This window comes from Oenanthe melanoleuca, chromosome 1, assembly GCF_029582105.1.
Source record: "Oenanthe melanoleuca isolate GR-GAL-2019-014 chromosome 1, OMel1.0, whole genome shotgun sequence".
Taxonomy (NCBI): domain Eukaryota; kingdom Metazoa; phylum Chordata; class Aves; order Passeriformes; family Muscicapidae; genus Oenanthe; species Oenanthe melanoleuca.
The window spans coordinates 93802071-93829048 of record NC_079333.1 but is presented as its reverse complement, the minus strand read 5'-3'; the positions used below and the strand labels follow the sequence as shown (position 1 = coordinate 93829048).

Genomic DNA, 26978 nt, shown 5'->3' with positions numbered 1-26978 from the left:
GGGAACTCCATGCATACAGCATTTTGCATACAGAAGAATGGAAATACAGCCAAACCATAATGCATGGTGAGATAATCTATATGTACATAAGGAAACACCAGTGCATACTGAACATAATGAAAATTATCCCCCTGTTAGACTGGAGCAGGGAGAAGGGCAGGGAGAAGTATTCACAGGCAATAGGATTTCCAATTTCAGCAGAAGAGAGGTTGATTTATTGTCAGGTCAGTTACAAACACAGAGCTTCTGGCATTGCCTCACTTCATGCCCATGAAAATGGACAATTATCATTATCAAAGACTCGCTTTGGCTGGAAGTCACTGGGCTCTTTTGGGCCAGATTTTGATCCATTTGTTTTGTGTAAAGATGAATCAAGAATTTCAGAATCTTGAAGCAGAATCCTGAGAAATGGCCTTCCTACTTTTGAATAAAAACTTGATTCATGTTGGTTTGCTGTGAGAAATAAGTAGAGGCACAAGTGGTGACAATCAATGTGGCATGAGAGCTGTCCTTGTAAACATGGGAAGTCTTATTACTATCACTCAAATTCTGACTCAACTAACAATCTTTCTTACCTCTCTAGCACATATGATCACACAATGATCAATAATTCAACCCCATGAACAAACCAAGCCCAGCCTCCAGAGTCATTGCTGAAAAAAATGGAAAGTCCCCAGAAGTTTTGAAAAATCTTAAAAAAAAAAAAAAGTGAGAAAAAAGTAAAATAGTTTCTCAAGGTGAGGGACCCCATTGACTTCTTCAGCAAGAGGGCACAACATGGAAATGCTGAAGCAGTTTAAATATTATCCTCTGAAGATGAATTCCTAGAAAGACAGTATAAAATAGTACAATGATTAATATAACAACTCTAGAGATGCCTTCTGTAACTTCCTTCCTCTCCATGTAGTCTCCCTCTGCAGTGTGTAAGGGATCCCTTACACATAGTCTATTTGGCACCAAGTAATAGCCTGTAAACTGTTGCTTACACTGCCACAGGGCAACACAGCAGCAGGATTATGCTATTGGCTTCCCCTTGCAAGAACATGGGGAAAAGAGTGGCTTTCACTTACTATTCTTGCAGAACAAATCTCTGTACTGTTGCTTGCCCTTATTACAGATGAGTCACCAGTCTGGCCTCTCTTAACAGGCAGATTGCCAAATTTTTTCTGGATTCTGGCAAGGTTATTCCCATACCGCAAATCTGGCAAGCCACTATGTGTCCCTATTGCTCTCTACAATCTCTTTCTTTTTCTCTCTACAACCTCAAAAGTCACTTGTGGAAAGCATAAACACTTAAATTATGTTATTGTAAAAATGCAATGGAGAGTTCAGGACAACTAAAGATTTGAACATATCTGGGTTCCCAAGGACCCCTCTGGGATGTGGGGTTTAATGGACTCATTCCACAGCCAAGGGAGCATGCCATGACCTACCAAAAAATATGGTGCTTCCTTTCATTTCCACTTTTGCTGTGGCCACATGGGAAGGACTCTAGCCCTTTGCCAGGCACTCTGGGTGAGCCTGGAGCATATTGTTTTCCAAAAAATTCCAAACTATAAACTGGGGGGGGGTAAGAAAATGAAACAGCTGCACCAGGTATTTGGGAGAACATTCTCTGCTGGTTAAAGGTTTGAGTAATAGCACAGCTTTTGCATTTAATTGCACAATGTCATTATTTCTACCTCTGCATCAACTTGATACTTGACATTTTTCTTTGGGAATAGAAATGTTTCCAAAGGATGTGCAAATACCTAGGAAAACAGTTGGATTTGATTGTCAGAACTCGCTTGTCTGACAAAGCCTCAGCAAGATGATGTGCAGCTCTATTGTATTTTAATGTCTTTAGGTTTGTAGAAGAATGCTATCACTTAATGATTCTCATAGTGCCAGCTTCATTTATTTCTGATGCTCTGTATTTTAGCCAAATGGACACCATCATTCTCAGTTAATGACCTTAAGCAGGAGGTGTTTACAGTAATGCAGGACATCTATCACTGCAAGTAAAGTATTAGCATTGTCACAGATAAAAAAAACTTCATTGGAGTGACTTTTGCAAAATGAGGGCATACATTTTGACAAAGAGTCAAAATAACTTAAAACTCCTCAAACTTCACTCTGTGTGACTTAAGTCCTGTTTCCTACTAAAAGCTCAAATTTATCAGAATTTTAAATAATTTTTACTTGTTTACACAGAATTCAAAGGAAAAAAAATCAGCTGATCATTTCAACAGTACCTAGAGAAACTGCTACCAAGTAAAATGAAGCATTGCACAGAGATATATATATGGAGGAAATAATGGTGAAGATCTAGAGCCTACTTTGAACCCTGCTTATAGTGACTGTAATCAATGGCCTTCCCATCAGCAGGGTCAAAATGCAAAAGACTGCAGAGTGGACTTTCAGGAAAATGTTACTTTCTCATTTTCTAGACTTCTCAAAACTAGATCCTGTATTTGTCAGCAGCACTGGAGTGGGTCATTTATTGATAGATTTTAAAAACAATATCCTACAACATGAGGGAAACTTTTTTGATGAAAGTAAAAAGTCTAGTGCTTCATGCAATTTTGTAGGTAAACCATAATTCAAGGGAGATTGCAAAGGAAGTGTTTTTTATTTGCTGAAAAAGCCCCTTTGAGTGCTCTTGCCAGTAGAGGTGGTGCAACAGCAAAACCTTTACTTATGCTCAAGAAAAAGAAGGGTTTAATAGCTGGAAAAGACAATGTAGTACTGAGATATCATAAAGAAAGAAGAACGGCAGCAGTATAGGACAATCACATGGAGAAAAAAAACCTGTTCTGTGACAGTAAGCATCAAAATTAGAAATACTACATTTAAAACTACTGACATACTATTGTTTTTAAATAGTCACAGAGTGTATCTATGCAATAAATTTTAAGCTTGCTACTTTAAAATAGTCATTAATTTAATATAAAATATTAAGTTTGCTAGAAAATAAGGAAAAAAAATGGTGTAAGTACAAAATACATGTTGACTTTTTGGTTCATTGCTAACAGCAATTACAAGTATCAGTATTTACCAAGCAAATAAAGGGTGAGAGGAAGAATCACATTTATTAAGTGGAACAGGACATAATGCCCAAAGGCAAACTAAATATGCTAATTCATAGCTGTGAACAAGGCTGAAAAGACTACCCAGGCTCACAAGAGCATTGTAGAAGAGCAAGTAGGGACATGGAAGAAATAATGTGGAGAAGTTTTATGACACATTAATTTGTGATAACCACATGGCACTGATAGACCATCATCAGGAGTATTTCTTTGTTAAACTCTTGGAACAAATTTAATTGATCTGGGTTCTCTCTTTAAAAGTTGGCAATCTAAAATAGACAATTTTACTTAAGTATTTGCATTATTTGTATTTTACCATTCTTAGATGGTAGTCACAGTCTGATCATTAGTCCCAGAAACTCTCAGTAAGATTGTTGCCACAATCATTATGATCCATAAATGTTTTTTATTGAATTTTTTCTGCAGCTATTGTGTCTCAGAAGTATAACCATTTTAAAACAAAAAGCATCTCTTTCAAAACAGAAGAAGATTCTATCTTTTTCCCGTTGCAAAACTTAATGCACAACAAAATTGCCATAGATCTCAGCTGGGCCTGGACTTCATCCAAGAAGCTTAAGAGATTAATCATGAAAGCAACCTATCAAATGATCTCTGCACATAAAATCTGAAAGGATATCAAACAGGCAAGTTATGTGATTTAAGTAATGCTTAAAACTTAATAAGGCAACAATCAGAATGATAGTTCATTTACAGAATAAAACAGTCAGGAATTATAATCAAATGTCATACTGCCAGAAATCAAAACTCTGAACTGCTTTAATTGCTTGAGCTGCTCAGTGACCTCCTTAGGAGCACTGGTGATAAGAAGCTATCAGAGATTTGCAGATCCATGTAAAAAAAAAAGGTAGTCTAATGCTTTGGCTTGAGTATAATTAAAATGATATTTTAATGCATTTTAATGTGTTTAAGCATTAAACAAAACTGAATGCATTTAAGTAAAAATGACCCGCAAAAGCTTTCAAAAAGTACTAACTACAGAGTACTATAAATCTAGATTATGTCCACTTTCACCTGCAATCATAAAGGATGGTTACTTAAACTAAAAATCAGAATACACTCTAAATAGCACAAATAAAACCAATTAAGAAATAGCACTTTTATAATCTATCTTGGCAGATATTTTTCATGCAATGGTAGAAGGAAAATCACAATCAAGAAGAGAGATCAATGAAATGTTTGTAGAGATGTATTTCTGCCAAGAACAGGGAAGAAATTCAGTCTTTATTTAAAAGCTTTATTTTCCTTTGTCTGGTTTTTACTTAATCATTCCAGTTTTATTGGCAAAATAGTAAAAGGAAACATGGAGGAGGCAAAATTAACAAATGGGAAAACTACATGTGCATGATAATTTTTGAAGGCATAAACATTATTTTCAAACTGTAAGGGAAATCATATTTGTCAGAGGAGCCCCTGCACAAAAGACCAGGACAGGTACACAGCTGGAGTGCAGCAGCACCCAGGGCTGGCAAGGCTGAAACTACTGACAGCAATGGTGTGGCAGTATGAGGGCCAGCACGGACCAGATGTTCAGAGTGACTCAGGAGTACCCAGGCAACCCTGCAGCCCAAGGTTTGCATAAACTGAGGGGTCCTGCACTGCTTCAGGGCCAAAACTTGGCTGCACACACACTGGCATCAGACCAACTGCTCCACATCCCTACAGACACCCTTTCTTCCACTGCAGAAAAACTTGCAGTTGAAAGCCTAAGGGGAGGATGCTATGAATCAGTTAGACCCTGGTCTGGACAGGCAGGGGGTACAATAATACTGCACAGATGAGATCTGCTGGTGCAAGAGTCCTGCAGTCAAGGCCATCCCAACCAGCTCATTTCACTAAACATCCCAACTTTGGGGTAAAAATGGGGTAGTTAAAGCTAGCACCAACATGCAGGCATTAATCTCATCCTCTAACTGCTCTGTGCACATCCTTGGGGACTCTGACAGACATACCAGAGTGGGGCAATGCAAACTCATGTAAAAAATGGGCACAGCAGTCCAAATGGCTGACAGAAAATGTTTCAGTGCCATCCTTAGCTCAGTGACATCCAGAGGCAGTTCAGCTATTGACCAGATTTTGCTCCTACTTAATGAGAGGAGCAGATTCTGCCTTGTCAAGCCTCACAAAGAGCTTGAACAAACAGCTGTGAATCACAGATAAAATTAAAGAATGGAAGGGACGTCAAAGGTCATCCAGTCCCAAGCCCTCTGCCATGCACCAGGATACCTTCCAATAGACAAGGATGCTCAGAACTGCATCCAACCTGGTCTTGGAACACTTCCAGGGATGGGAGGGACATCTGCAACTTCTATGGGCACCTTGTTCCAGCGCTTCATCACCCTCAGAGTAAAGAATTTCTTCCTAATATCTACTCTAAACCTACTCTCCATTGCCCTTCTCCTGTCACTACATGCCTTTTAAGTAGTCTGTCTCCAGCTTTCTTGTAGGCTCAGGTCCTGAAAGGCCAAAATCAGGGCACCCTGAAATCTTCTCCAGGCTGAACAGTCCCAATTCCCTCAGCCTTTCCCCACAGGAGAGGTGCTCCATCCCTCTGATCATCTTGGTGGCCTCCTCTGGACTTGCTCTAACAGGTCTATGTCCTTTCTGTGCTGGGGATCCCAAAGCTGAATGCTGTGTTCCAAGTGGGGTCTCATGATAGTGGAATAAAAGGGCAGAATCACCCCTCTCATCCTGCTGGTCACACTGCTACTGATGCAGCCCAGGACACGTTTGGCTTTCTGGGTTGCAAGAACACATTACTGGCTCATGTCCAGCCTCTCACCCACCAGCATCCCACTTCTGCACAGAGCTGCTCTTGATCTGTTTATCCCCCAGCCTGAATTGATACCAGTTTGCCTTAACCCACGTGCATCACCTCACACTTGGTCATGTTAAACCTCAGGGGATTTCCATGCACTCATTTCTTGAGCCTGTCCAAGTCTCTCTGGTCCTTCATGTGTGTCAACCATCCCACTTGTCTTGGTGTCACTTACAAATCTGCTGAGGATGCACCTGATCCCTTTTTCTATGCCATTGACAAAGATATTAAATAACACTGGTCCCATTACAGATCCCTGAGGAACACCATTTGTCACTGATGTCCAAGTGATGATGGGGACTCTGAGATGCTGACCACAACTCTCTGGATGTGAGCATCCAACAAATTCTTCATCCACCTAACAGTGTTCCCAACAAATCCGACTCTCTCCAATTTAGAGAGAAGATGTGTCAAAGGCTTTACAGAAGCTCTGATAAAAGATACCTGTAGCCCTTCCTTGTTCACTGATGCAGTCACTTCATCATAGAAAGCCACTACATTGGCCAGGCAGGAATTGCCCTTGGTAAAGATACCAGGTCATGACTTTCCTTCTTTTCCAGGTTAAAGGCTGGAGAAGGACCTGTGCTGTAAGGTCTTCCATTGAACATGAAGTGCACAATTTATTTGTGTTTCAGTTTCCCTCACATTCAGTACATATGGGCTTGCTCTCAGACCAGCAGCATAGTAACAGGTCACAGCATGTCACAGATGTAGTACTACACTTTGCTGTCCATTTTTAAGGACTACACATACGTGCACTAAAGCACATGCCCTTTCTTCACCTGACATTTATAGACAAGAATTAAGTCTGTCAATGGATGAAACCTGCATAAAAAAAGGAAAGTGGATGGAATTTCCCCCATATTATGTATATTCATTATGACCTAAAGCACTGGTTGTAAAATAGAAGCTTTAAAGGCAGTTAGGTTTTTTATTTAGTCAGACCAGGCTTCAATTGACCTGATCCCAGATCACCTTCCTGACAGGTGTTACTGCAGGGTAGCAGCCCTTGCCTGTTTTTGCTGTGGAATGCATGCTTTTCCTCCACAAATTAGGTGCAGTGCAGACTGGCTTCTAGAAAGGGTGCAGGATAAGTAAAGCTGCATGGCCACCTCAAAACCAACCAGAAAAGCTAATGACTAGTACAAAGACACACAGCATGGCCCAAGATGCATTTGCAAGATGTACATTTTGGCAGCTTCATCAGATAAACTTGTTTTCAAGTCTTTGTGTCAAATCCACCTCATCTCTTATTCTTGCATGAAAAGGATGCAATTATCCCTTGTTAATGAAAACTGCTGTGTATCAGACTAGACCACAGGGAGCCAAATGGACCTTCTGAATCTGAATTACTCCTGTTGCATGGCTGAGGCCCCTCAGCAGCACACAATGTATGCATGGCTGTGGATGAACATATAGGTTTCCTCCCCTGGCTTGGCTTCTCCTCCTTTTTTATGGGAGATGGGTTTGAGCTGACAGGTCATGAACCCACTCCCACAAACCACTGAGTGAGTTGCAAAGTCACGTTGCATCAACCATCTCTGAATGCGTTGCAGTTTCTCCCAACCCATTCAAGGCAACATCACATGGTTGCCTGTCTGCTCTCCCTTCACCTCCACAAGCTGGAGATACAGACAGAGCCCTCCCTTAAACAAGGTACAGCTGGTTTGCTGCAGCAGGGTAACTTTGTGGGACTAAGGCAGAATCAAGAAAAACCCAGGAGCTGCAACAAACAAGCAATCAAAGCAGAACTCAGAATTCTGCTCTGTCACTATGAGTTTAAACTCTGTTATTTTTTTAATTTACTAATGCAGCCTTTGAGTACAGGACACAGTAATGCCATCTGAAGCATCACCTCTAATAGATACTGCCTTTATTGCAATTACTTATTTTAATTGCACAGATAATGTAGAGAAATAAACAGAATATGGGCAGGAAAAGAAGCTGCTGTGTTGCTAGGAAACTAATTCAGAAAACATTGACAATACTTACAGGGTAAGGTTGAACAACAGTAAGGAGGATCGATTCTTTGCAGCTTCTATAAAAAGAAAAAAAAAAGTAAAATCAAGTAAAGAGTTACTTTTACTATTGATAACCAGCTTTTCTTTTTAATGGAGAAAACTGCAATAATATGGAAGAATGTTTATTACAATGACAGAGCAGAGTAGAACAGAGATTAATAATATGCCAAAATAACAACAGATATTAAGAAATAAGTTTTTTACAATCTAAAAAATTGAATTGGCCTAACTTTGCAGTTTATGCTACAAACATTTTGCTTCATGAGAGAAACCTGCATGCTGCAATAATGGTTGTCTCTAGTAAAAATGAAATAACTTTGATTAATTGTATTAGTTCAGCATCTGTACTTTACTAATATCTTTTACCTACTTTATAAATCAGGTCACTTTTATACCATCTAGCTCTTGTACACTTCAAGCCAAATTTGTTTGAAGACAGCAGGTTTTTTTTTCAAAACAAAAATGAGGACAAAATTTAGCCCCCATTTCTTCTCTAGCTCACCTTTTTAAGTGGGTGAGAAAAGACTAATATCTGGTGAATTCTCCCATTTGAATTTTAAAGTTTTTACAGGATTGCTAAGGAAAGGTTTTTCTTTTTATTTAAATAGTTCTTTTTTATGATGAAACTACTAAATAGAAAACATATGAAAAGCTCTAAAAAGTCACAACTGATTTATAGGTTAAAGAGAAGAAATTATTACAAATCTTGATGTGACCGAGTGGTCTAGATAAATAATACATGTATTTTAACTCTTGGTGGGTAGTTGGGGGTGGTGGATAACTGTGGAAAAGTAAAGTGGAAGAGGAAGGAAGAAAAGACAATCAGAGTTAATATCTCTTGTATGATCTTTTGCTCAGATGGTTGTAGTGGGTGTTTTTAGCTAAGAAAAGGTCAGTTGCCATTTTGTTGAGATAGAATTAAATTTCTCTTGGTTTTACTACTTTCAAACACAAATTGTTTATTTATGTGATTAACTACTTTGCTAAATTGACATGGAATTGATTTTGCATGCTTGACCTATTGAGCAGAACTAACTAAAAAAATCATTGGTCTTATATAGAGTCACCTTGCAGGCAAAATGACACCTCTGATATGCAACTTAAAAAGCCAAAAGGCAAAAAAAACGGAGGAGAGACTGAAGGCCTAGTCAGAAAATAGGTCTAGAAGGCCAGTCTATATTTGCTGAAGCAAACACATTACTGAATGCCAATAGGGATTACAAATTCTACTTTTGTCAAAGCTATCAGTCATCTAAGGGGCAAAGTTTAATCTAATATCACATAAAGTTAGAGCTTCAATTTTTACTTCTTTTATTAGATATTTTTATCATTACTACATTTTCTGGAATCTACAAACCATGTTAAGAAAGATAATTTATTTCAAGAATCTCATCACTCTGTGCTATCCACATCTATCCAATTATGATTGCTATATTAACCTAGGCTGGCTAGTAGGCAGGAAAGCTCACAGTTGAGTTTGGGATAAACTGCAGCCCTGGGATAACTGCACCATGACCAACTGATCTTTTCAATTACTTTGAACTCACTACTTTATGTTTCTCATGCTGCGTATGATTACCACTGCCACTGCCTCCTGCAGTCCAGCTACATTAGAGACTTGTCTTTAGAAATGAAAATCAGCTTCTCCTGAAAATGTTTTTCAGCTCTTCATTATTTTTGGATTAAACCTGTCCAGATGTCAGGTTAGGCAAGATTCATCCTGGATTAGCAAGTGCTTTTTTTTTTTAAATCAAAGGATCAAAACATATATTGTGTGGACAAGATTTTCTTGCAGGATAAACAGTCACACTGGAAGGATGCTAGACTCTGCACCATACATTCAATGTCTGAGGCTATTTTAACACCCTTTGGAGTATCTGGACACAATCATGTTACAAATTCAAAAAGTTGGAATCAAGCACTACACACAAATCCCTCATCATCAGAGTAAATGTTTTCTATAAAACTCATGCTACATACAAAACACAGCACAGTCACAAAAGAAATAAGTGTTTAATCATCAGCTTTTTAGATCAGCAGTATTCAGTCATGCTTCCACCACTCATTTGAAAATTTTCTCAACTAATGATGACAAAACTCTGCAAGACAGCTCATCTTTTGTACTGCTGATATGGGTAGCATATCCTATGGATCTATTTGCTAAACCTTGCACAGCAGTGGAGACTGCCAATTGCACCATGTATTGTATATGTCACAAGAATGGAGAAACAATGGAATCAATGACTGTGTGATCCCTAAGTTTTGTAGCTTAAATGTTTGTGGACAAACTTATGTCCCCATGTGACAGTAGAACATACAGTTACAGAAACAAGGTACATCATCACACTGAAATGTGAGCTATGTCTTTTAAATAATGCTTGAAACACAGTGGCAAAGGCTAAAAAAACCACTATTGCAGTCTTAGTGCAAATGTCTTTCCTCATTTAAAATATGACTAAACTAAAAAAAAAAAATAAAAAAAAAAAAACCCACAACAAAAACCCCAGAAACATATATTACAGTTATTTTATTATTTTGTTACTTTTCAACCTCACTTAACAACTACCCAATTATATCTGTGCTATTTTAGTCACTCAAGACCAAACATCTGCAATACCAGCTTAGAAAACAACCTGCTGACTTTCTCAGTGCTCTGTCATCTGACTGGCTAACATCAACATCACAACAAAATATCTTCATGTTTCTTTCATTTCCTGACATAACAATCAAACAGTGATAACAAGGCTAAAATCTGAAAACTCTGATGGGAATTTGTGATTCATCTCTCTGTCCTTCTCCGTGTCCTGCATGGTGATTGTATTTGTCCGTTCCCACTACTCCTCACAGCTACTTAGGCTGCAACAAGGAGAGAATATAGATGGTTTGAGAATCAAATTATGGCTATTATAAAGGTTAAAGTAGCTTTACTAAGTATCAGGAATCTCGAGCTGCATGAGGCATTAACATTCAGCTACAATACCAGCCTCTGTGAACTTGAGGCTGGAAATCACTGCCTCTCTTCTGCTTCTTGCTACCTGGAGGAGGAGAAGGGTAAAGGCAGATGAGAAAAATGGGGAAATCCCAGTATCTGAGCCAAACAGAAGAAGCTGGTCTGTTATTCACATACATCCTACAGCAAATCTAGCATTTAAATAGAAGTATATTTATTGTTCATAAGAAGGAAGAATAAAAAATTATTTAACTTTAAAGCTTTTAGCAATTTTACATACTAGAGGAGGACTTGGTTTCTTTCCCACTAAAGATGAACAAATAAATAATTAATTAAAGCTATAATAAATAATATAATTTCTAGGGAATACAATTCAGAAAAACCTTGTAACTGTAACTTAGCTGCTTCATTCACAATGAACACTAAATTCTGAAACTCTTGTTTTGAAACACTTTTTCTCTGCTATTTTAAAATCATCTGTTTCAATTTGGGTCTCACTATTGATGAGAAAGGTCTGATTTCCACAATTGTGGAGTTTGATGCACTGATCTCCAGTATGTTTACAGTACATTTTTGAAGTTAAGGAAATGGAAATCAACGGGTCAAAAGCTAACCACAAAATGTAACAGGTTACCTCAAATGCCCTATTCGAAGCTAAGGAAAGGTGGAAATTATCTTCAAATTCTAGCATGTATGCTAGAGAAAAATCATTCAATGGTTAGATGTCTTTCAATATTAAGAATATTAACACAGTATTAATGAGCAAAGAGTTTGCAAAGTCACTCCACTGTAGTACATTTTAAATTATTTAATGGAATGAATCACAGAACCAGAGAAAGGTTTGGGTTGGAAGGGACCTTAAAATAATTTAGTTCCAACTAAAGATCATTTTTATTTGAGCTGCATATACATGTTTACATAAAACCTGTTTTACAGCATTTATAGTCACCTAGGGAAGCTACAAATTTCACTTTTCCAGGTTTTTATCATGAGCAACAGTTCCTGTGGAACAGTTTTCCCCAGAGACCCAGGCAGATTTATTTCCAGGGATGGAGACATCTTCTGGAAGGACCTTGGTGGGACAGAGTAGACCCAGTTTAAGGCAGTTTCCTCATTCTCAGTTGTTATTACATAGCACACACACACACAGAGTGAGCCTGTAATGATGCCAACTTGCCTGAGTTGACCTGGGGAACCTTAATAACTATCAGACAAACTCAGTATTCATGGACACCCCTGAAACAATGTGGAGGGATCCAGGGAGAAAGGCTTTGAGAAGGGTGTGCCTCCCCCAGGGCTGTTTTTGCCACAGGAGAAGCAGCACTGTGCACACAAGAACACCCCAGATAAAAGCCCTCTGCACCAGACAATCCTCCAGCAAGAGCCATGGCATGTGGGGCTCTTCCCTCTCCATTCCAAAGGTTACCCTGCAGAATACAAACTGCAGGCAAAAGCTCCATGACTCTAATGGACAAGTACAACAGATTACACCAAGCTGGAAGCCATGTTACTGTGGACAGATCCCTTTTAGTCTTTTAATTACACCTACCCATAGATAATCACTGTTTTAAGTAGCAGGTCAAGCATCAGACTTCTCCATGCCTAGGAAGATATTTTCCAGAAAAATTTTTAGGTGAACACAGAAAATTATACTTCCTCTAGAGGTTGCCAATACCTGGCAGAACCAACTGCTGGAAGAGTGGTAATGGGATTTCAGTCTCTGCCTGTCCAGCTGACCCCTGGGAACTCTCTCTGAAGATCCTGTACACAGTGAGATGGGCGTTCCTGCCATCACACCATCCAGGAGAGGCAGGATACACCACACACAGCATCACATCCCCAACTCCATCTCAGAAGACAGCTGCTGGAATGCAGCAGGCAAGAAGCATAGCAGGAGGCTCATGAAATAAGGTACATCACCACAGAGGTGAGGTCTGGGGTCTCAATTTAGGGAAGACAGGTAAGACTGCATGAAATATAGTCACAGAAGATGGGGATATGAGGCCAAGATGCCAAGCTTTGGGTTCAGACATATGAAAAGCAACTTAAAAGATAAGCTTCAGCTTGGATATGGTTTTCTGGAGATGACAGAGCACAGAACACAAAGATCATAATGCTCAGGTCTCCTTTTTGGAGATCAGGATGGTGCATAGTAATCCATGGTATCAGAAGGCAGAGACATCACAATCACATTTGGAAAGCTGTGGCTGCCCTGTCAACTGATGTTAATGATATTACCTGTCCTTAGCCTCACTGCCAATGCAGTGAAATACTCTTGACATCCAAGCAACTTCAACTTGTGAACTCCTGAACCCTGCAGTTTCATTTGCATAGCCTGCTGCTTCACAAAGTTATTAAAATTTAAGTCTGCCATCAAATATGTGAGGGCTTGCAACAGCAGAAGCAATCTGCACAAGAACTTGGGAATTTTGCAACAAACCTGGTTGAATGTCAGAGCCTTAAAAACTGTTCAAGTAATGGATACTTGAAACAACCACTGCCACACGAAGTATAAAACACATAAGGATGGGATTATTACAACACTGCAGGATCAAAGAGCAGCAGAAACAGAGCTGAGTGGAAAGATGCTCCGATTCAAACATAAATAACTTCAATAATAGCATACTGAAAACTACTGTCAAAGCAAATTGTGTTTTGTATAAATGCTCTTTATTTTAAAGGCCTGGCATGGTGTGAAAGTCAATCTTTAAAATTGTCAGTCTGCTGCTGGCACTAATTAGAACCCTTGTTGGCAATCTCTGTAAGGGTCAAGGAGTGAATGTGTCTGCAGGCTGAATTACGCTCGTCTCCTCTGCCAGAAGTGGTCCCTTCAGATCAGGGCTGTGGCACACTGGTGGGCTTTCATACAGCACATGCCATCTCAGATACCTCTGCAATAAAGGCTTTTAAAATAAAAAAGTTTCCTTCTCTTTAAGGCTGTTCATCAGCCTTAAACTTTCACATGTACCAAACTCACACCATTTTCTTCGGTATTAGCACTTTAGCAAGGTGACCCCTATAAAGTTGTTGTTCTTGAATTTCAGTGCTGTATGACGAATATATTTACCTCTTGTCAAAATAAATCCTCACCTCACAAATACTCAAAGTTTTCCAGTTGCTCCCATTTTCAAGTTTAAGGCTGTTAAAACTTTGTAACTGAGTTATCAAAATGTTGGTCAAACAGTAAATACCTGTGTAGGCTGTAAATACCTGTGTATGTTATAGAAGAGTGCTTTGGCAAGGCTGCTTGAATACCAACAGCAGCATTACACTGGTGTCTAACTCCTGAGCAATGGTACCTGCTCTTTACTACACTGGCCTTCAATTAATTCTTGAGTGCACCCCTAAGTACCGGTAATATGCAGAAAACTTGACATGGACTGTGGTGCCTTCCTTAGACAGCCATTTTCCCATTTACACAGATCTATGATGGCCTTCCTCAACCCCTGAGAGAATTTGAGGTTAAACTTCAAGATGGAACCAAGAACATATTAGGAGTTGCAACACTGGAGTTCTCTGATCCAACAGAAGCAGTATTTGCTCATTTTGGTCAGTGTATCAAAAAACAACCAAGAGCCGGATGAGCATGAGATGAGCATGAACATATATCCAATGGACTGAGACTGTCACCAAGTCCAGCTGCTGGCATACCACTGCCAACACCATCACCATGTCAATTAATTCATGCTGCATGAAGACAAGGAGAAAAATGTAGTGCTTATTCCCCTATTAATTAATTGTTCAGCTGTCCTCTTCTAATTAGACTTTCTACACATTAGTTTTAAAGGATCAAAGGCAGACAAAACGAGGTAATATTGGTCTCTCAGGTCACTCATCCAGGCCAACGTTCCAGTGCTAGTTTTTCCATCATTAACTGCCAAAGTCTCAAAAGCTCTGAGGAAACGTTAATTTTCAAAGTATAATGAAGAAAATGAATATGAGGCAGCCCCAAGATGTCTATTGATGACATATCTTGAGAAACAGTTCTACAGAGTATTAATGCAATATTAGCAAAGTAAAATATTTACAGAAGAGACTGGTCTCACCATGGAAAGATCAGTTGTGTTCTCCTGAAAATTTCTCATCTTTGTTTGTCAGACTCTGCTGTTTCCATCAGACTGCAATTACTTTTAAATGGCATGTGAGCATTTTGTGCAAGCCCTTTCAGACAGTTTCTAAGTGAGCTAAGTGCAATTCTGTTCCCCCATTCAGCAGCTGTCCACACACAGATCCAGCAGACACACAACACCTGCCCACTGCTCACAATGCCCATGCAATCAATTTGGGTTCACTCATCCTTTGCACTGGCATTCTTATTGAGGATGTCCAGGAACTTGGGCTGTAACAAAACAACAAAGTTGCAGAACAAAATGCACAACATGGTAAATTCTAACCGTTCCAAAAAATCCAACCTAATGCTGAAATGACAGACTATGCTTTGACCCAGAGGCATGATCCTTTTCTCTGAGGCAGCCACCAGAGACACAGCAATGGTTATGAAATACATTCCAATTACTTTGTCTTTTCTTATGTTCAGCCTTCAAAAATGGAGCCACCGTGATTTTGTCATAGTAGCATACATGCTCATATAAAGTTTAATTTTAAAACTGCTAAATGTAATAACAACATCCTTCTGCTTTCTAAAATAACTTCTAAATTTTTGTAAATATATATGGATGGTCAAACTGAGTTCAGAGTTCACTTACTTGGGAGAGAGAAAGAAAAGAAATACAACATCTCTAGTGCGTCTCTGTACAGGTCTCTTATGTTCCTCTACATTGTCTGAATTAGAATAAAATAAACTTTCTAATGCTCTCCTGAATTTCCAGCACTTGTTTAGACACCTTGACACAGTCACATGGTCTCTTGAATTTTCATTTCAATTTTATTTTAATAGTGGAAACAGATAAAATAATGAAGGTTAAAGCTGTAGGGTATTATGAGGCAACTTTTTGAACCCTGGAAAGTTGTGTTATTCCATTCACTTATCTCAGTGTAACGCAGGGATTAATAATATGATCTAAAAATTGAAAAGGATGTTTCAGAGAGTAAATGTAATTCTAACATTCACATAATGAAGGCTTGTTGGTTTCCTCTTCTTTCCTTCAAAGAGATGCTGTGTAAATTTTCATTTAGAAAATAAATTGTCTTCTGATGGCTTATTTTTAACGTCTGGTTTTGCAACAATCATCACTTTACTCAATAATGTTTTACTTTAGTCTGGATGCAGACTCATGCCCCATGAGAAGGGAAAGTTTTGAGTTAATTTGTGCTGGACTACTTCTCTTCATTTGAAGTGGTAGAACAGCTTAAACTTAGCCCAGAAATCAACAAAAACTTCATGGCACAGCTGATGGCTATTTTTGCAGAAATGTAACTCTGTGCCCAGGTTAAAATTACACAAGCAATGTGCAGCTCTTCTGTCACACACTGTCAATCCAAAGCTGGACCTGAGAGTGACTGCTTATGGATTTGAAGGAAAGTGCCCTTGCTGGGATGGTCACAGCATCTGCTGGAGCAGGAAAAGCAACATTGCTGTCTTCCACAATGAACACTGCCTCTAGCAGAGCTCTTGTTTGTCTGCCTGGTCTTGAAAAAACTTAGGCAATTGATATACTGATACTAATATAATGCAAATATCGCTTCATTAGCACTTATATTCTCCCAACATTTTCTCCCCATTCTGATTTTTGACTTAAAACCTGTACTTTGGACAGACAAGATCTACCACATATGCTGATGCAGAATTTTGCATAGTTTTGTATAGTATATTCTAGACACTATGGTAGTTTAGAGATCAATAAAACAATTATTCAATAAAATGCATTATCTAATATCAAACACCTCGAATAAATAATTACATCACAGAATTAAAATAAATATTAGAATGACTTGTTCCTTCCTGAGAAACAAGGAAATCATATACTCTAGAATTATACTTCAAATTAGAAAATAAGAAACTAAAAGATAGTTGAAGATGTCAGAAACTGTAGAAAGCAATGCTGTTATCTGTACAACTGCAAAAGAGATTTATGGGAGCTATGTGTTAAAGAGGACGGAAGATCACTAAAGATGAGAAAATCTTACAGATATTTTTACTATGTGACAAATTAACCATAATCTTTTATGATCAGAGCTTCATTTTCATTTGTACTGAAGCATTAGAAGCCATTACAGCTGCTATTCATAATCTGTACGGCACTGGCATTTTCATTTTCACATTTGGACATTGTGTATGTAGTAATGAAAGGTCAGGCATTCACACACATCCTTCACTCCTGCAGCTATTAAATTTTTTCTTTCCCTTAATGCTTTTCAAAAAGCAGAACATGAGATAAATTTTGCTGATTAAATGTTAAATGCTTTAGGATCATCTTGTTTTAGAGAGTTATCTAAGTTTTTATTAATAATGCATAACATTCACTTAGGGCTATTTTGTGTCGGAAGTCCTTCACAGCATTATCTTAGCTCAAAGTAATTCAGCCAATAAAGAAAAAGAAACTAAGAAGAGGAAGATGCAATGGAAAATGAGATAAAGCTCTTGAATGCTAAAGAATACTGTATTTTCAAGTAGTATATTATATACTGTTTGCAGTTCAATATTATTGGCTTTATCATTGTTTCTTAAAAAAAACACATTCATTCAAAGAGTGATCGTATTTTTCTTTCAGATGTCTGAATACTATTACTTATGCTTTTCAGTCTTATCTGCTTTTTGGGACCAAACTATCTGATCCATTCTAAAAGCATCTCAATCCTTTGTTATGGAACAGAATGCTAGAATAATGTTTTAAATAATTACAGATTGCTGGAAAGGGTTTTAAGAAGCAAATGTTCGAACAAAACAAGATTCATTCAATTCCTCATTAAGAAAAGTTGCAGCAGTGTCTTGAGCATTATGGGTTTTATTATTATTATTACTGTAATTATCATTATTTCTGCAAGGTTAGACAATTGATGGATCCTGAGCTGCAGAGACTAATACAGAATGACTTTTGCTTACTGCATCTGGAATAGAAAATGGATTGGTCAGATGCCAAAGACATATCCATGTGCCACTGGAACAGTGTAAGTCATGGCAAAAGTGATTTTATAATGATTTGGATGAGCAGCCAAAGGGGCTGCTCTTCTCAAGCTACCATGCATGCATACAGTAATTCAGACAGGAGTCCCAAAGCGCAAATTCCTTGGTTATATTTATATCCTCATGTATTATTTAATTTATTTAAGAAGTAGACTGACAGGAGAAGAAATTGAGACAGAATTTCTGCCAGACAATTAGCCACCTGCTCCTGTTAAATTGCATTAGTTATTAAAAAGTCCTGTCGTGTATGTATACCATATATCTGGAATGTTTCAAATTCAAAGGTTCATCCCCTTTTTCTAAAATTTATTTAAAGGAAAATTTATTTAGTGGGTTAATATTAATAAGATGTGGTTTTAAAAATCTATTCTCTTTAAAGCTCTGTCCAATCTTTCAAAATCATATTATTAATTGCCATTTAATAAATCTTAATATTTATGCTGGTTAACCTGAAAATACATTTGTGCTGCTATACCCTTTAATTTTTTTCCTTTTTCTGTATCACTAGAACAATAGAAATTTTTTTACATTGTTCTTGGGACAAAGAATCATAGTATGAGTTTCTCTGAAAAGTTACAAAGCAAATGTTTGCTGCTCATAAACGTGGTCCTTAAGATAAAACTTAAATTATACTTAAGCAGAAATTCTTCCCTGGTAAATGCAAATACATTGTAAATTATAAGGGGGGAATGAATGTTTGAAAAGGGGAGAAGAAAATTGCCCTGCAGACTCAAACCAAGCTTAAAATGCTGAGAGAAAATGAAGACATAATTGCAGTGCAGTCGGACCCGGAGAGGAGCTCTAGCTGGGTAACAGGAGCAGTAAGAACACGCGGGCAGTCTCTAACACACCCACGCCGCCGAGACGGCCCATGTGCCGGTCCCGCACCGGCAGCCCGGGTTCGCTCGGGGACACGATCACAGCGCTCCCGGCCAAGGTGCCGGTCCCGCACGGGCAGCCCGGGTTCGCTCGGGGACACGATCACAGCGCTCCCGGCCAAGGTGCCGGTCCCGCACCGGCAGCCCGGGTTCGCTCGGGGACACGATCACAGCGCTCCCGGCCCATGTGCCGGTCCCGCACCGGCAGCCCGGGTTCGCTCGGGGACACGATCACAGCCCGGCCCATGTGCCGGTCCCGCACCTGCAGCCCGGGGCTCTCTCGGGGACACGATCACAGCGCTCCCGGCCCATGTGCCGGTCCCGCACCGGCAGCCCGGGTTCGCTCGGGGACACGATCACAGCGCTCCCGGCCCATGTGCCGGTCCCGCACCGGCAGCCCGGGTTCGCTCGGGGACACGATCACAGCGCTCCCGGCCCATGTGCCGGTCCCGCACCGGCAGCCCGGGTCTCGCTCGGGGACACGATCACAGCGCTCCCGGCCCATGTGCCGGTCCCGCACCGGCAGCCCGGGTTCGCTCGGGGACACGATCACAGCGCTCCCGGCCAAGGTGCCGGTCCCGCACCGGCAGCCCGGGTTCGCTCGGGGACACGATCACAGCCCGGCCGGCACCAGCCCGCCGCCCGCAGCACAAAATAGGGAAAAGTGACAATTAACCAGCTTTTATCCTCGGGAGCTGCGGGCAACACTCAGGGCTGAAGGAAGGGCAGGAAAACAACTCCCTGCTCTCCAGGAAAGCAGTAGGGGGAGGAGGGAAGCTGTTCATGGGGGAGGTGAAGGCAAACTCACCACAGAGCTGCGGCCAGAAGGGGGTAGGAGGGAACACGCGTAGAGGTGTAGGAGAAAAAGACGGAGGGGCTGACTCGATGGGACTTGCTAAGCTGATTTCAGAGGTATTTCGTACATACTTTATTTGCTGTTCTTGTATTAGCTCAGCGTGTGGCCGACAAGGCGCTGCGGTTGCAGCCCGAGCCTGGCCTGGGGACAGAGCCTGGCCTGGGGATAAGAGCCTGTTCTGGGGATAGAGCCTGTCCTGGGACAGAGCCTATTCTTGGGACAGAGCCTGCCCTGGGGACAGAGCCTATTCTTGGGACAGAGCCTGCTCTGGGACAGAGCCTGCCCTGGGACAGAGCCTGTTCTTGGGGCAGAGTCTGGCCTGGGGACAGAGCCTGTCCTGCGGAAAAAACCCTGCCCTGGGGACAGAGCCTGCCCTGGGATAGAGCCTGTTCTGGGGACAGAGCCTGCCCTGGGATATAGCCTGTTCTGGGGACAGAGCCTGCTCTGGGACAGAGCCTGTTCTGGGGACAGAGCCTGCCCTGGGACAGAGCCTGTTCTGGGGACAGAGCCTGTTCTGGGGACAGAGCCTGCTCTGGGACAGAGCCTGCTCTAGGATAGAGCCTGTTCTGGGGACAGAGCCTGTTCTGGGGACAGAGCCTGCCCTGGGACAGAGCCTGTTCTGGGGACAGAGCCTGTTCTGGGGACAGAGCCTGCCCTGGGACAGAGCCTGCTCTGGGATAGAGCCTGTTCTGGGGACAGAGCCTGTTCTGGGGACAGAGCCTGCCCTGGGACAGAGCCTACTCTGGGATAGAGCCTGTTCTGGGGACAGAGCCTGCTCTGGGACAGAGCCTGCTCTGGGATAGAGCCTGTTCTGGGATAGAGCCTGTTCTGGGGACAGAGCCTGCTCTGGGATAGAGCCTGTTCTGGGATAGAGCCTGTTCTGGGGACAGAGCCTGTTCTGGGACAGAGCCTGCTCTGGGACAGAGCCTGTTCTGGGATAGAGCCTGCCCTGGGACAGAGCCTGTTCTGGGATAGAGCCTGCCCTGGGACACAGCCTGCTCTGGGATAGAGCCTGTTCTGCCCTGGGACAGAGCCTGTTCTGGGGACGGAGCCTGTTCCGGGGATGGAACCTGTTCCGGGGATGGAACCTGTTCCGGGACAGAGTCTGGCCTGGAGACAGAGCCTGTCCTGCGGAAAAAACCCTGCCCTGGGGACAGAGCCTGGCCTGGGATAGAACCTGTTCTGGGACAGAGCCTGCCCTGGGACAGCCCCTGCCCGAGGCCGCCACACCCTCTGCTCCCGGCATTGCGGCCCTGCCGAGCCAAGCAATGACGCAACACCAACAGTGAAGTGAGCAATCTTTGCAAACCCTCTCCAAGCACAAGCCATGGTAGCGAAGGGCGCGGCCACATCAGCGCTGCTGGCACATCAGCTCTGGCTTTGAAGCAGCCACTAGCCCTGTCCCCTGTCCCCTGGGCACAGGGTGGCACTGCCAGCGTGCCGCTGCTCTCTGGGCTGGAGCCCGCAACACTCGGTGTGAGCTCACACGAACCCAGGTGAGAGATGGCAGCCGAGGGCTCTTGGCCCAGCCAGCACCAGCAGCCATCCCCTGCACCCATCCAAACAGGAGATTCGCCTCGAGCTGTCTCAGGGCATGAGGTACTGCAGCTCAAAGCTCTTCTCTAAATGCTCTCTGAAATCAGAGGGACAGCTGCTAATAGCTTCTCCCATCCTCTGCGTGGCTATAGGCAGCTAGTTAAGGCTAAAGGCCCGACTGTAAACAGTTGGAACTCACAGAGGTGAATTTTCAATCAGATGTGAGAGTTCAGAAATTACCTGGCCTGTCAAACACACAAACAGAACAACAGGCTCTGTGGGCTGCACACAGGTTTTAGGCACCTTGACTCAGCTACCTGGGCTCTGGATACTGCAGGGCTTGCTCTTGTGGTCTGAGCCAACTCATGGTATGCTGCATAAAAATGTATCCTGTATTAGCCATGTAAACAGCTTCACCAAGTCTGAGAAGTATGCAATATGAAAGTGTCCTTCCTACAAAATTATTCTGATGAACAGCCTTTGGGGTCTGCAGATTTCTTCTCTTGGGTGAACATCCATCCCATTCTCCTCTTGGACAGCTTGTACTTCTGTTTCATCCATAGTGTGCTAAGGACTTCCATTTAAAGCTAGTTCATGAACTTTAGGCATCACAAATATCCCTCACTTCAGCTGCAATCACGAGATAAGCACAAAAAAAAAGCACTTCAAAAATCTGCTTCACTTGTACACACTGACAACAATCTATCTGTGCAAGAATAAGTTCCTTGTTCCAAGGATGTGCATTAAAATTCAGTTCTCAAAGGGGACACAGCAGCAGATTTAGCATGCAAGGATATATGTTCTTTAAAGGCTATATGTCAAACCTCAAGATTAAAAATAGACTTGTCAAAATTGAATCTGACAGAAATCACGGTATCTGTATCTCTATGTCCCAATGTACATAATATTCTTCATTATGTAGTCACAAAATAATTTTTTTAGTCTAATTAGACTGCAAATGTGATTTTTAAAAAAGCAGATTAAATCATTATTTTAAAATTACATTTATCATTAATGCAAAGTGCCAGATTATGAGAATTGGCTGGCAGATTCTTGACATCCAGAAGTCAGTATTTTTTGCATACATGTAAGTGAGGAGAACAGTTATGAGTCTATCCTTAGGCATAATTTTGGCCTTTATGTCAGTAAAAAGAGGATGAGAGCAAGAGCAAGACGTAAACAGAGAGGTCACAGGACACTGATGATGTGTTCTTATCACCTGCAGCCCTAATTAGACACCAAACTGCCCATATGCATGTCACTAATTCCTTATGTCACACATGGCAAGAGAAGAATAAAAATAATGAAAAATAATTCAAATTTACTAATCTGTGATTCTACAAAAAATAATCCAGCTACTAAAAATCTTCTAAACCTTGCAAATCCTTTTAAAATTTTTTATTTGGTTGTTTTTTTTTAATTTCCACTATACTTTTCATTCCCTAATTCTGTCCTATCCTAATTAAAAGATAACCTCAGGGCAAAAGCTCTTAATCTAAAGGATCAACAGCCAGAAAATCATATAAAGGAAAGAGGCAGGGGAGGGAAGCATGTTTATAGAATCAGACTCTCAAAGCTAATCATTAAAACAAAAAGTGGAGGAGGGAGATCAGAGAGGAGGTTTGAGAGGATTTATTTTGTTTATTGTCCTCCCTCTACTCTCTCCCCTGCTGCAGCTTCCCAAGAATTGTTCAAAGTTCGTACCTTCCCCATGGCCCTTCTACAGATCTGAACCCAAAAAGGAAAGTTTCAGGAAGGTTACCTTTGAAGAGGATCTTTGCTCTTCAAAATCTGTAAATTCACCACTTGAGTTACGTACTATTTGCATTTTTAAAGGCAATTATAAACAATCCACTCTCCTAGTTCTTTGATCCATCCATTCATTAAGACCAAATATTAAATTCTGCTTTGCTGTTCTTCATGCTGCTGCTGCCAGTGTCATTAACCTGTTAGGTCAGCCTGACACACCTCAGCCTTCTGGAACACATGGTGGTGACTTTGTACTTCACTCACAGTACCTTGTACATGGAAACAGTGCCTTCCATGACCAGAGGCCTAAAGACCTCTTTCTGTTCTGCCCATGGGCAAAAATTCAAGGTGTCCCAAAGGCTCTGTGTATTGCAATGGCTTGCACAACAAAGCCATTGGATCCTCAGAGCCAGCCACTGGAGATGCTTCTGGATCCCTACAGCTGTGTGACACTGACCCCAGCACTGCCACTCCTTTTATCTCACTCCCAAAGGACTGGCTCTGGGAGAGGCAGTGACAGCAATGTCAAATTATCACATTATCATAGTGATAATGCACATAAAGGTAATTATTACAATCCATCAGATAAGTGGTCAAACTGTGCGTAATATATGTGAGGAAGAGGGTGAAGACAAAAGTAGGAGGGATGTGGAAAAGGCACAGTCATCCTTTTCTCCTGCTCTAACCTCTTTTTATAGTAAAACAGCCTCGGGGAAAAGAAGATGCACTGATTTGTATCAGAAACTTTATCTCAGTGCTGTCAAACTCATGCATTAAATAATGGTGTATCAAAGCCTACTCTGACTTCAAAGCCATGATGCCAGCTATCATAAACTTCTATCTTCTGTTCTTGCATTCTTGCTTTTTCTGAGCTCATGATTTTAGCTTTCTGAAGTCAAGAGGACCATGCTCTTCCATTGAAACAACACTGGGACTTTCATCCATTCACCTGAATACCATAACTCCTAACAAAGTACCTAACAGTTTAATTTGGACTCATGAAAGAAACAGAGAAAGGACTTCAAAATGCCTGATTTTTTTCAGCTCTTACATAAAAAATCCACTCATTTTTTTTTTCTGTTGTAGCTAGCAAGTGATGTTGAAGTTGTTATTGCAAACCATGATAGCTCTCTGCTGCAGGCCATGAGCCTCTGCACCCTGCCCCAGAGATGCTGATGTGAAATTACTTCAAATACAAAATGATGCAGTGACAAAATGGTAGGAAAGTCAGTACACAGACCATTGTACTGAAGCACAGAACAAACACAAGCATTTTAACCCTCTGTATGTTTTCATTTACAGGCTGGGGGATGAACAGATCAAGGGCAGCCCTGCCAAGAAGGACTTGGGAGGCTGTTGATGAGAGGCTGGACATGACCTGGCAATGTGGACTTGTAGCCCAGAAAGCCAAACGTGTCCTGGGCTGCATCAAAAGCAGTGTGGCCAGAAGGGTGAGAGAGGGGATTCTGCACCTCTCTTCTCATGGACAGCTGCATCTAGCTCTGGGATCCCCAGCACAGGAGGGTTAGAGCAAGCCCAGAGGAGGCCACTGAGATGACCAGAGGGCTGGAGCACCTCTCCTGTGGGGAAAGGCTGAGAGAACTGGGATTGTTCAGCCTGGAGAAGAGGAGGCTTTTGCAGCCTTCCAAGACCTGACGGGAACCTACAAGAAAGATGGAGAGAGGCATGTAGTGACAGGACAAGGGGCAGTGGTTTTGAACTGAAAGAGAGTAGGTTTAGACTGGATATTAGGAAGAAATTCTTAAGTCTGAGGGTGGTGAGGCACTGGAACAGGTTGCACAGGAAAGCTGTGAATGTCCCACCCCTGGAAGTGCTCAAGGCCAGGCTGGAAGGAGCTCTGAGCAATCTTGTTTAGTGGGAAGATGTGCCTGTCCATGGCAGGGGTGTTGGAACTTTGAGTTCCCTTCCAACCCAGGCTGTTATATGATTCTGTGATTTATTTACAACTGTCATTTGTTGTCATTTCTACTGTCATAAAACCTCATGCTCTAAAAACTCTTCCAGTGTCTGTCTCCTCTATGGTTTTGTTTTGCAACATATAGCATTATCTTAAGAATGGGTCTGGTCTATTTGAAATACCTAATTTTCACATTGTGTTTTCTGAAAAAAACAAACAATGCCTTACTAGGCACTGAGTTTCAGAGAAGGGAGGGTGATGGGAAAGTGAAATGAGAGAATTAGGAGGAGTGATGGGAAAGGGACCTGCAGAGAATGGCCTGAGTTATCACTGTGAATGGCATGTCACAAAGCCACCCCTTGAATTAGCATAGATGAAATAGGGAAATATTTTATTAAAGCATATTATTCCACCATTTGTCAGCTGTATCTTAAAATTAGGATAATAATTAAACAGTCTTATTCAAACCCCACTGAAATCCACCAGAAGATTATCATCATCTTCAGCAGGCTTTGGATCAGAGTCAGGTTGCTGGAGGATGAGCACTGGTCCATAGTTCCATCCCAGGAAAATTACACACAAAACCACGACATGCAGTAAAGCAATGCCTTTCCTGCCACCTTTGCCAAATTTTCCCTTAACAAAACCTTAAGCAAGTAGGGACTTCTTACCAGAAAGCAAAATATAAGTATTTCTAGAAGCAGGCAATATGTATTTTAGCATGTATATTTATGGACACATCATTTATAGGTTCAACATACAAAATACATTTAATGTTTAGAGCTGTCCCTAAACAAAAAGCCCAGGCATTATTCTCTGTGCCTCCAAAAACAAATCCACCATGTATCTTTGGTAACTAAAAAACAGGTAATTTACAGAGCTGTAGAACTGCTTTATTTGCACTTCACTGTTTGACACCCAGGAATCCTGGCACTGGCAGGATAGGGTGAAACAACACTATCACTATCTCTGTATGATGCTTAATAATTGTAAAATGCTGTTTTATCGCTCCATTTACAATAATAAGAGTATTGCTAAACAATTATCTTAACAAATGTATTTTTGATGGAAGAGCCACTGATGTTTGTCTTTATAAATTAAGCTAGTAATAAAAGTCCATGTTTATAATGGTATTACTTTCTTTGAAATAAAACAATAGTCCATTGTTGGTGCACTATGAGCACCTACTGGGAAATTCATTATATCCTGACTCATGTATTATATATCTAAATGAACAGCCTTGAAAAGAGCAGTTTTTTTCTCCTCATTTTTAATGGCATACATACAAAAAGCACTATCATTATTCTAAAGCAGCAGCTGAAAGAAAAATTCTCATGGAGATACTGGTAATCTGTCATGAGGAGAGTAGTGTGAAGACAGCAGACAATTAAAAATCCAAATAGTCTTTTCTTGAAACAGTTTAACTGTTCAAAAGAATCTATCAAATACTGATACAAGCACATATTAGAATATTCTCCTGAAGTTTAGTATTTAGTTGACAGACTATAATTTCTGTGTAATATATTGAAGTGTAGAAATATTTTTAAAATGCTCAATATAGTAGCTATATAAAAGAGGTTACTGCACATTGCCCTCTGATAAAACATGATCTTTCTAATCAAGGGATTAGAAGTAAGAAATCTGACTGTAAATAAACTGATGCTTAAATAAAAAATAAGTTTTAGATCAGCAAATCCTATCAGATAGGGCAGTCATGTCCAAACACAAGCTTCCCATGGCTAACTGCTGTTGGCAGATGTTTTGTGCAGGCCTTAGGTTATGGTACAGAATATCTTTAAATTATAAATTTGTATCTGTTTGGAAAGACTTGAAATGATGAGGAATGACCACAACTCTCTTATCTCTCACAGTGTTATTAGGTGCAGTTTCTTAGGACTAGACCTTTTTTCCAAGCTGAAAAGATACTTGCTATCCCAGTTTGTCCTTGTTCAGATAAACCTGTCTTGACCTGTCCTGTAGCAACCTACCTAGGCTGAATTTCTTATGAATCTCATAAAAGGGGAAACTTGTGGTTAATTTTTGCTGCTCTTCCCAAACTACGTCCAATTATCAGCACACTTT

General features: G+C 40.9%; 1 protein-coding gene across 2 annotated transcripts in view; it reads right to left on the bottom strand.

The window, feature by feature from the left end:
- The window catches only part of FRMPD4 (FERM and PDZ domain containing 4), a 285162-nt gene that overhangs the window by 22144 nt on the left and 236040 nt on the right, over window positions 1-26978 (bottom strand). For both annotated transcript variants that reach the window (XM_056502167.1, XM_056502157.1), the window contains exon 5: window positions 7897-7942. In XM_056502167.1, coding sequence (XP_056358142.1) covers window positions 7897-7942 — 46 coding nt within the window. The remainder of the gene's footprint in view (window positions 1-7896; window positions 7943-26978) is intronic.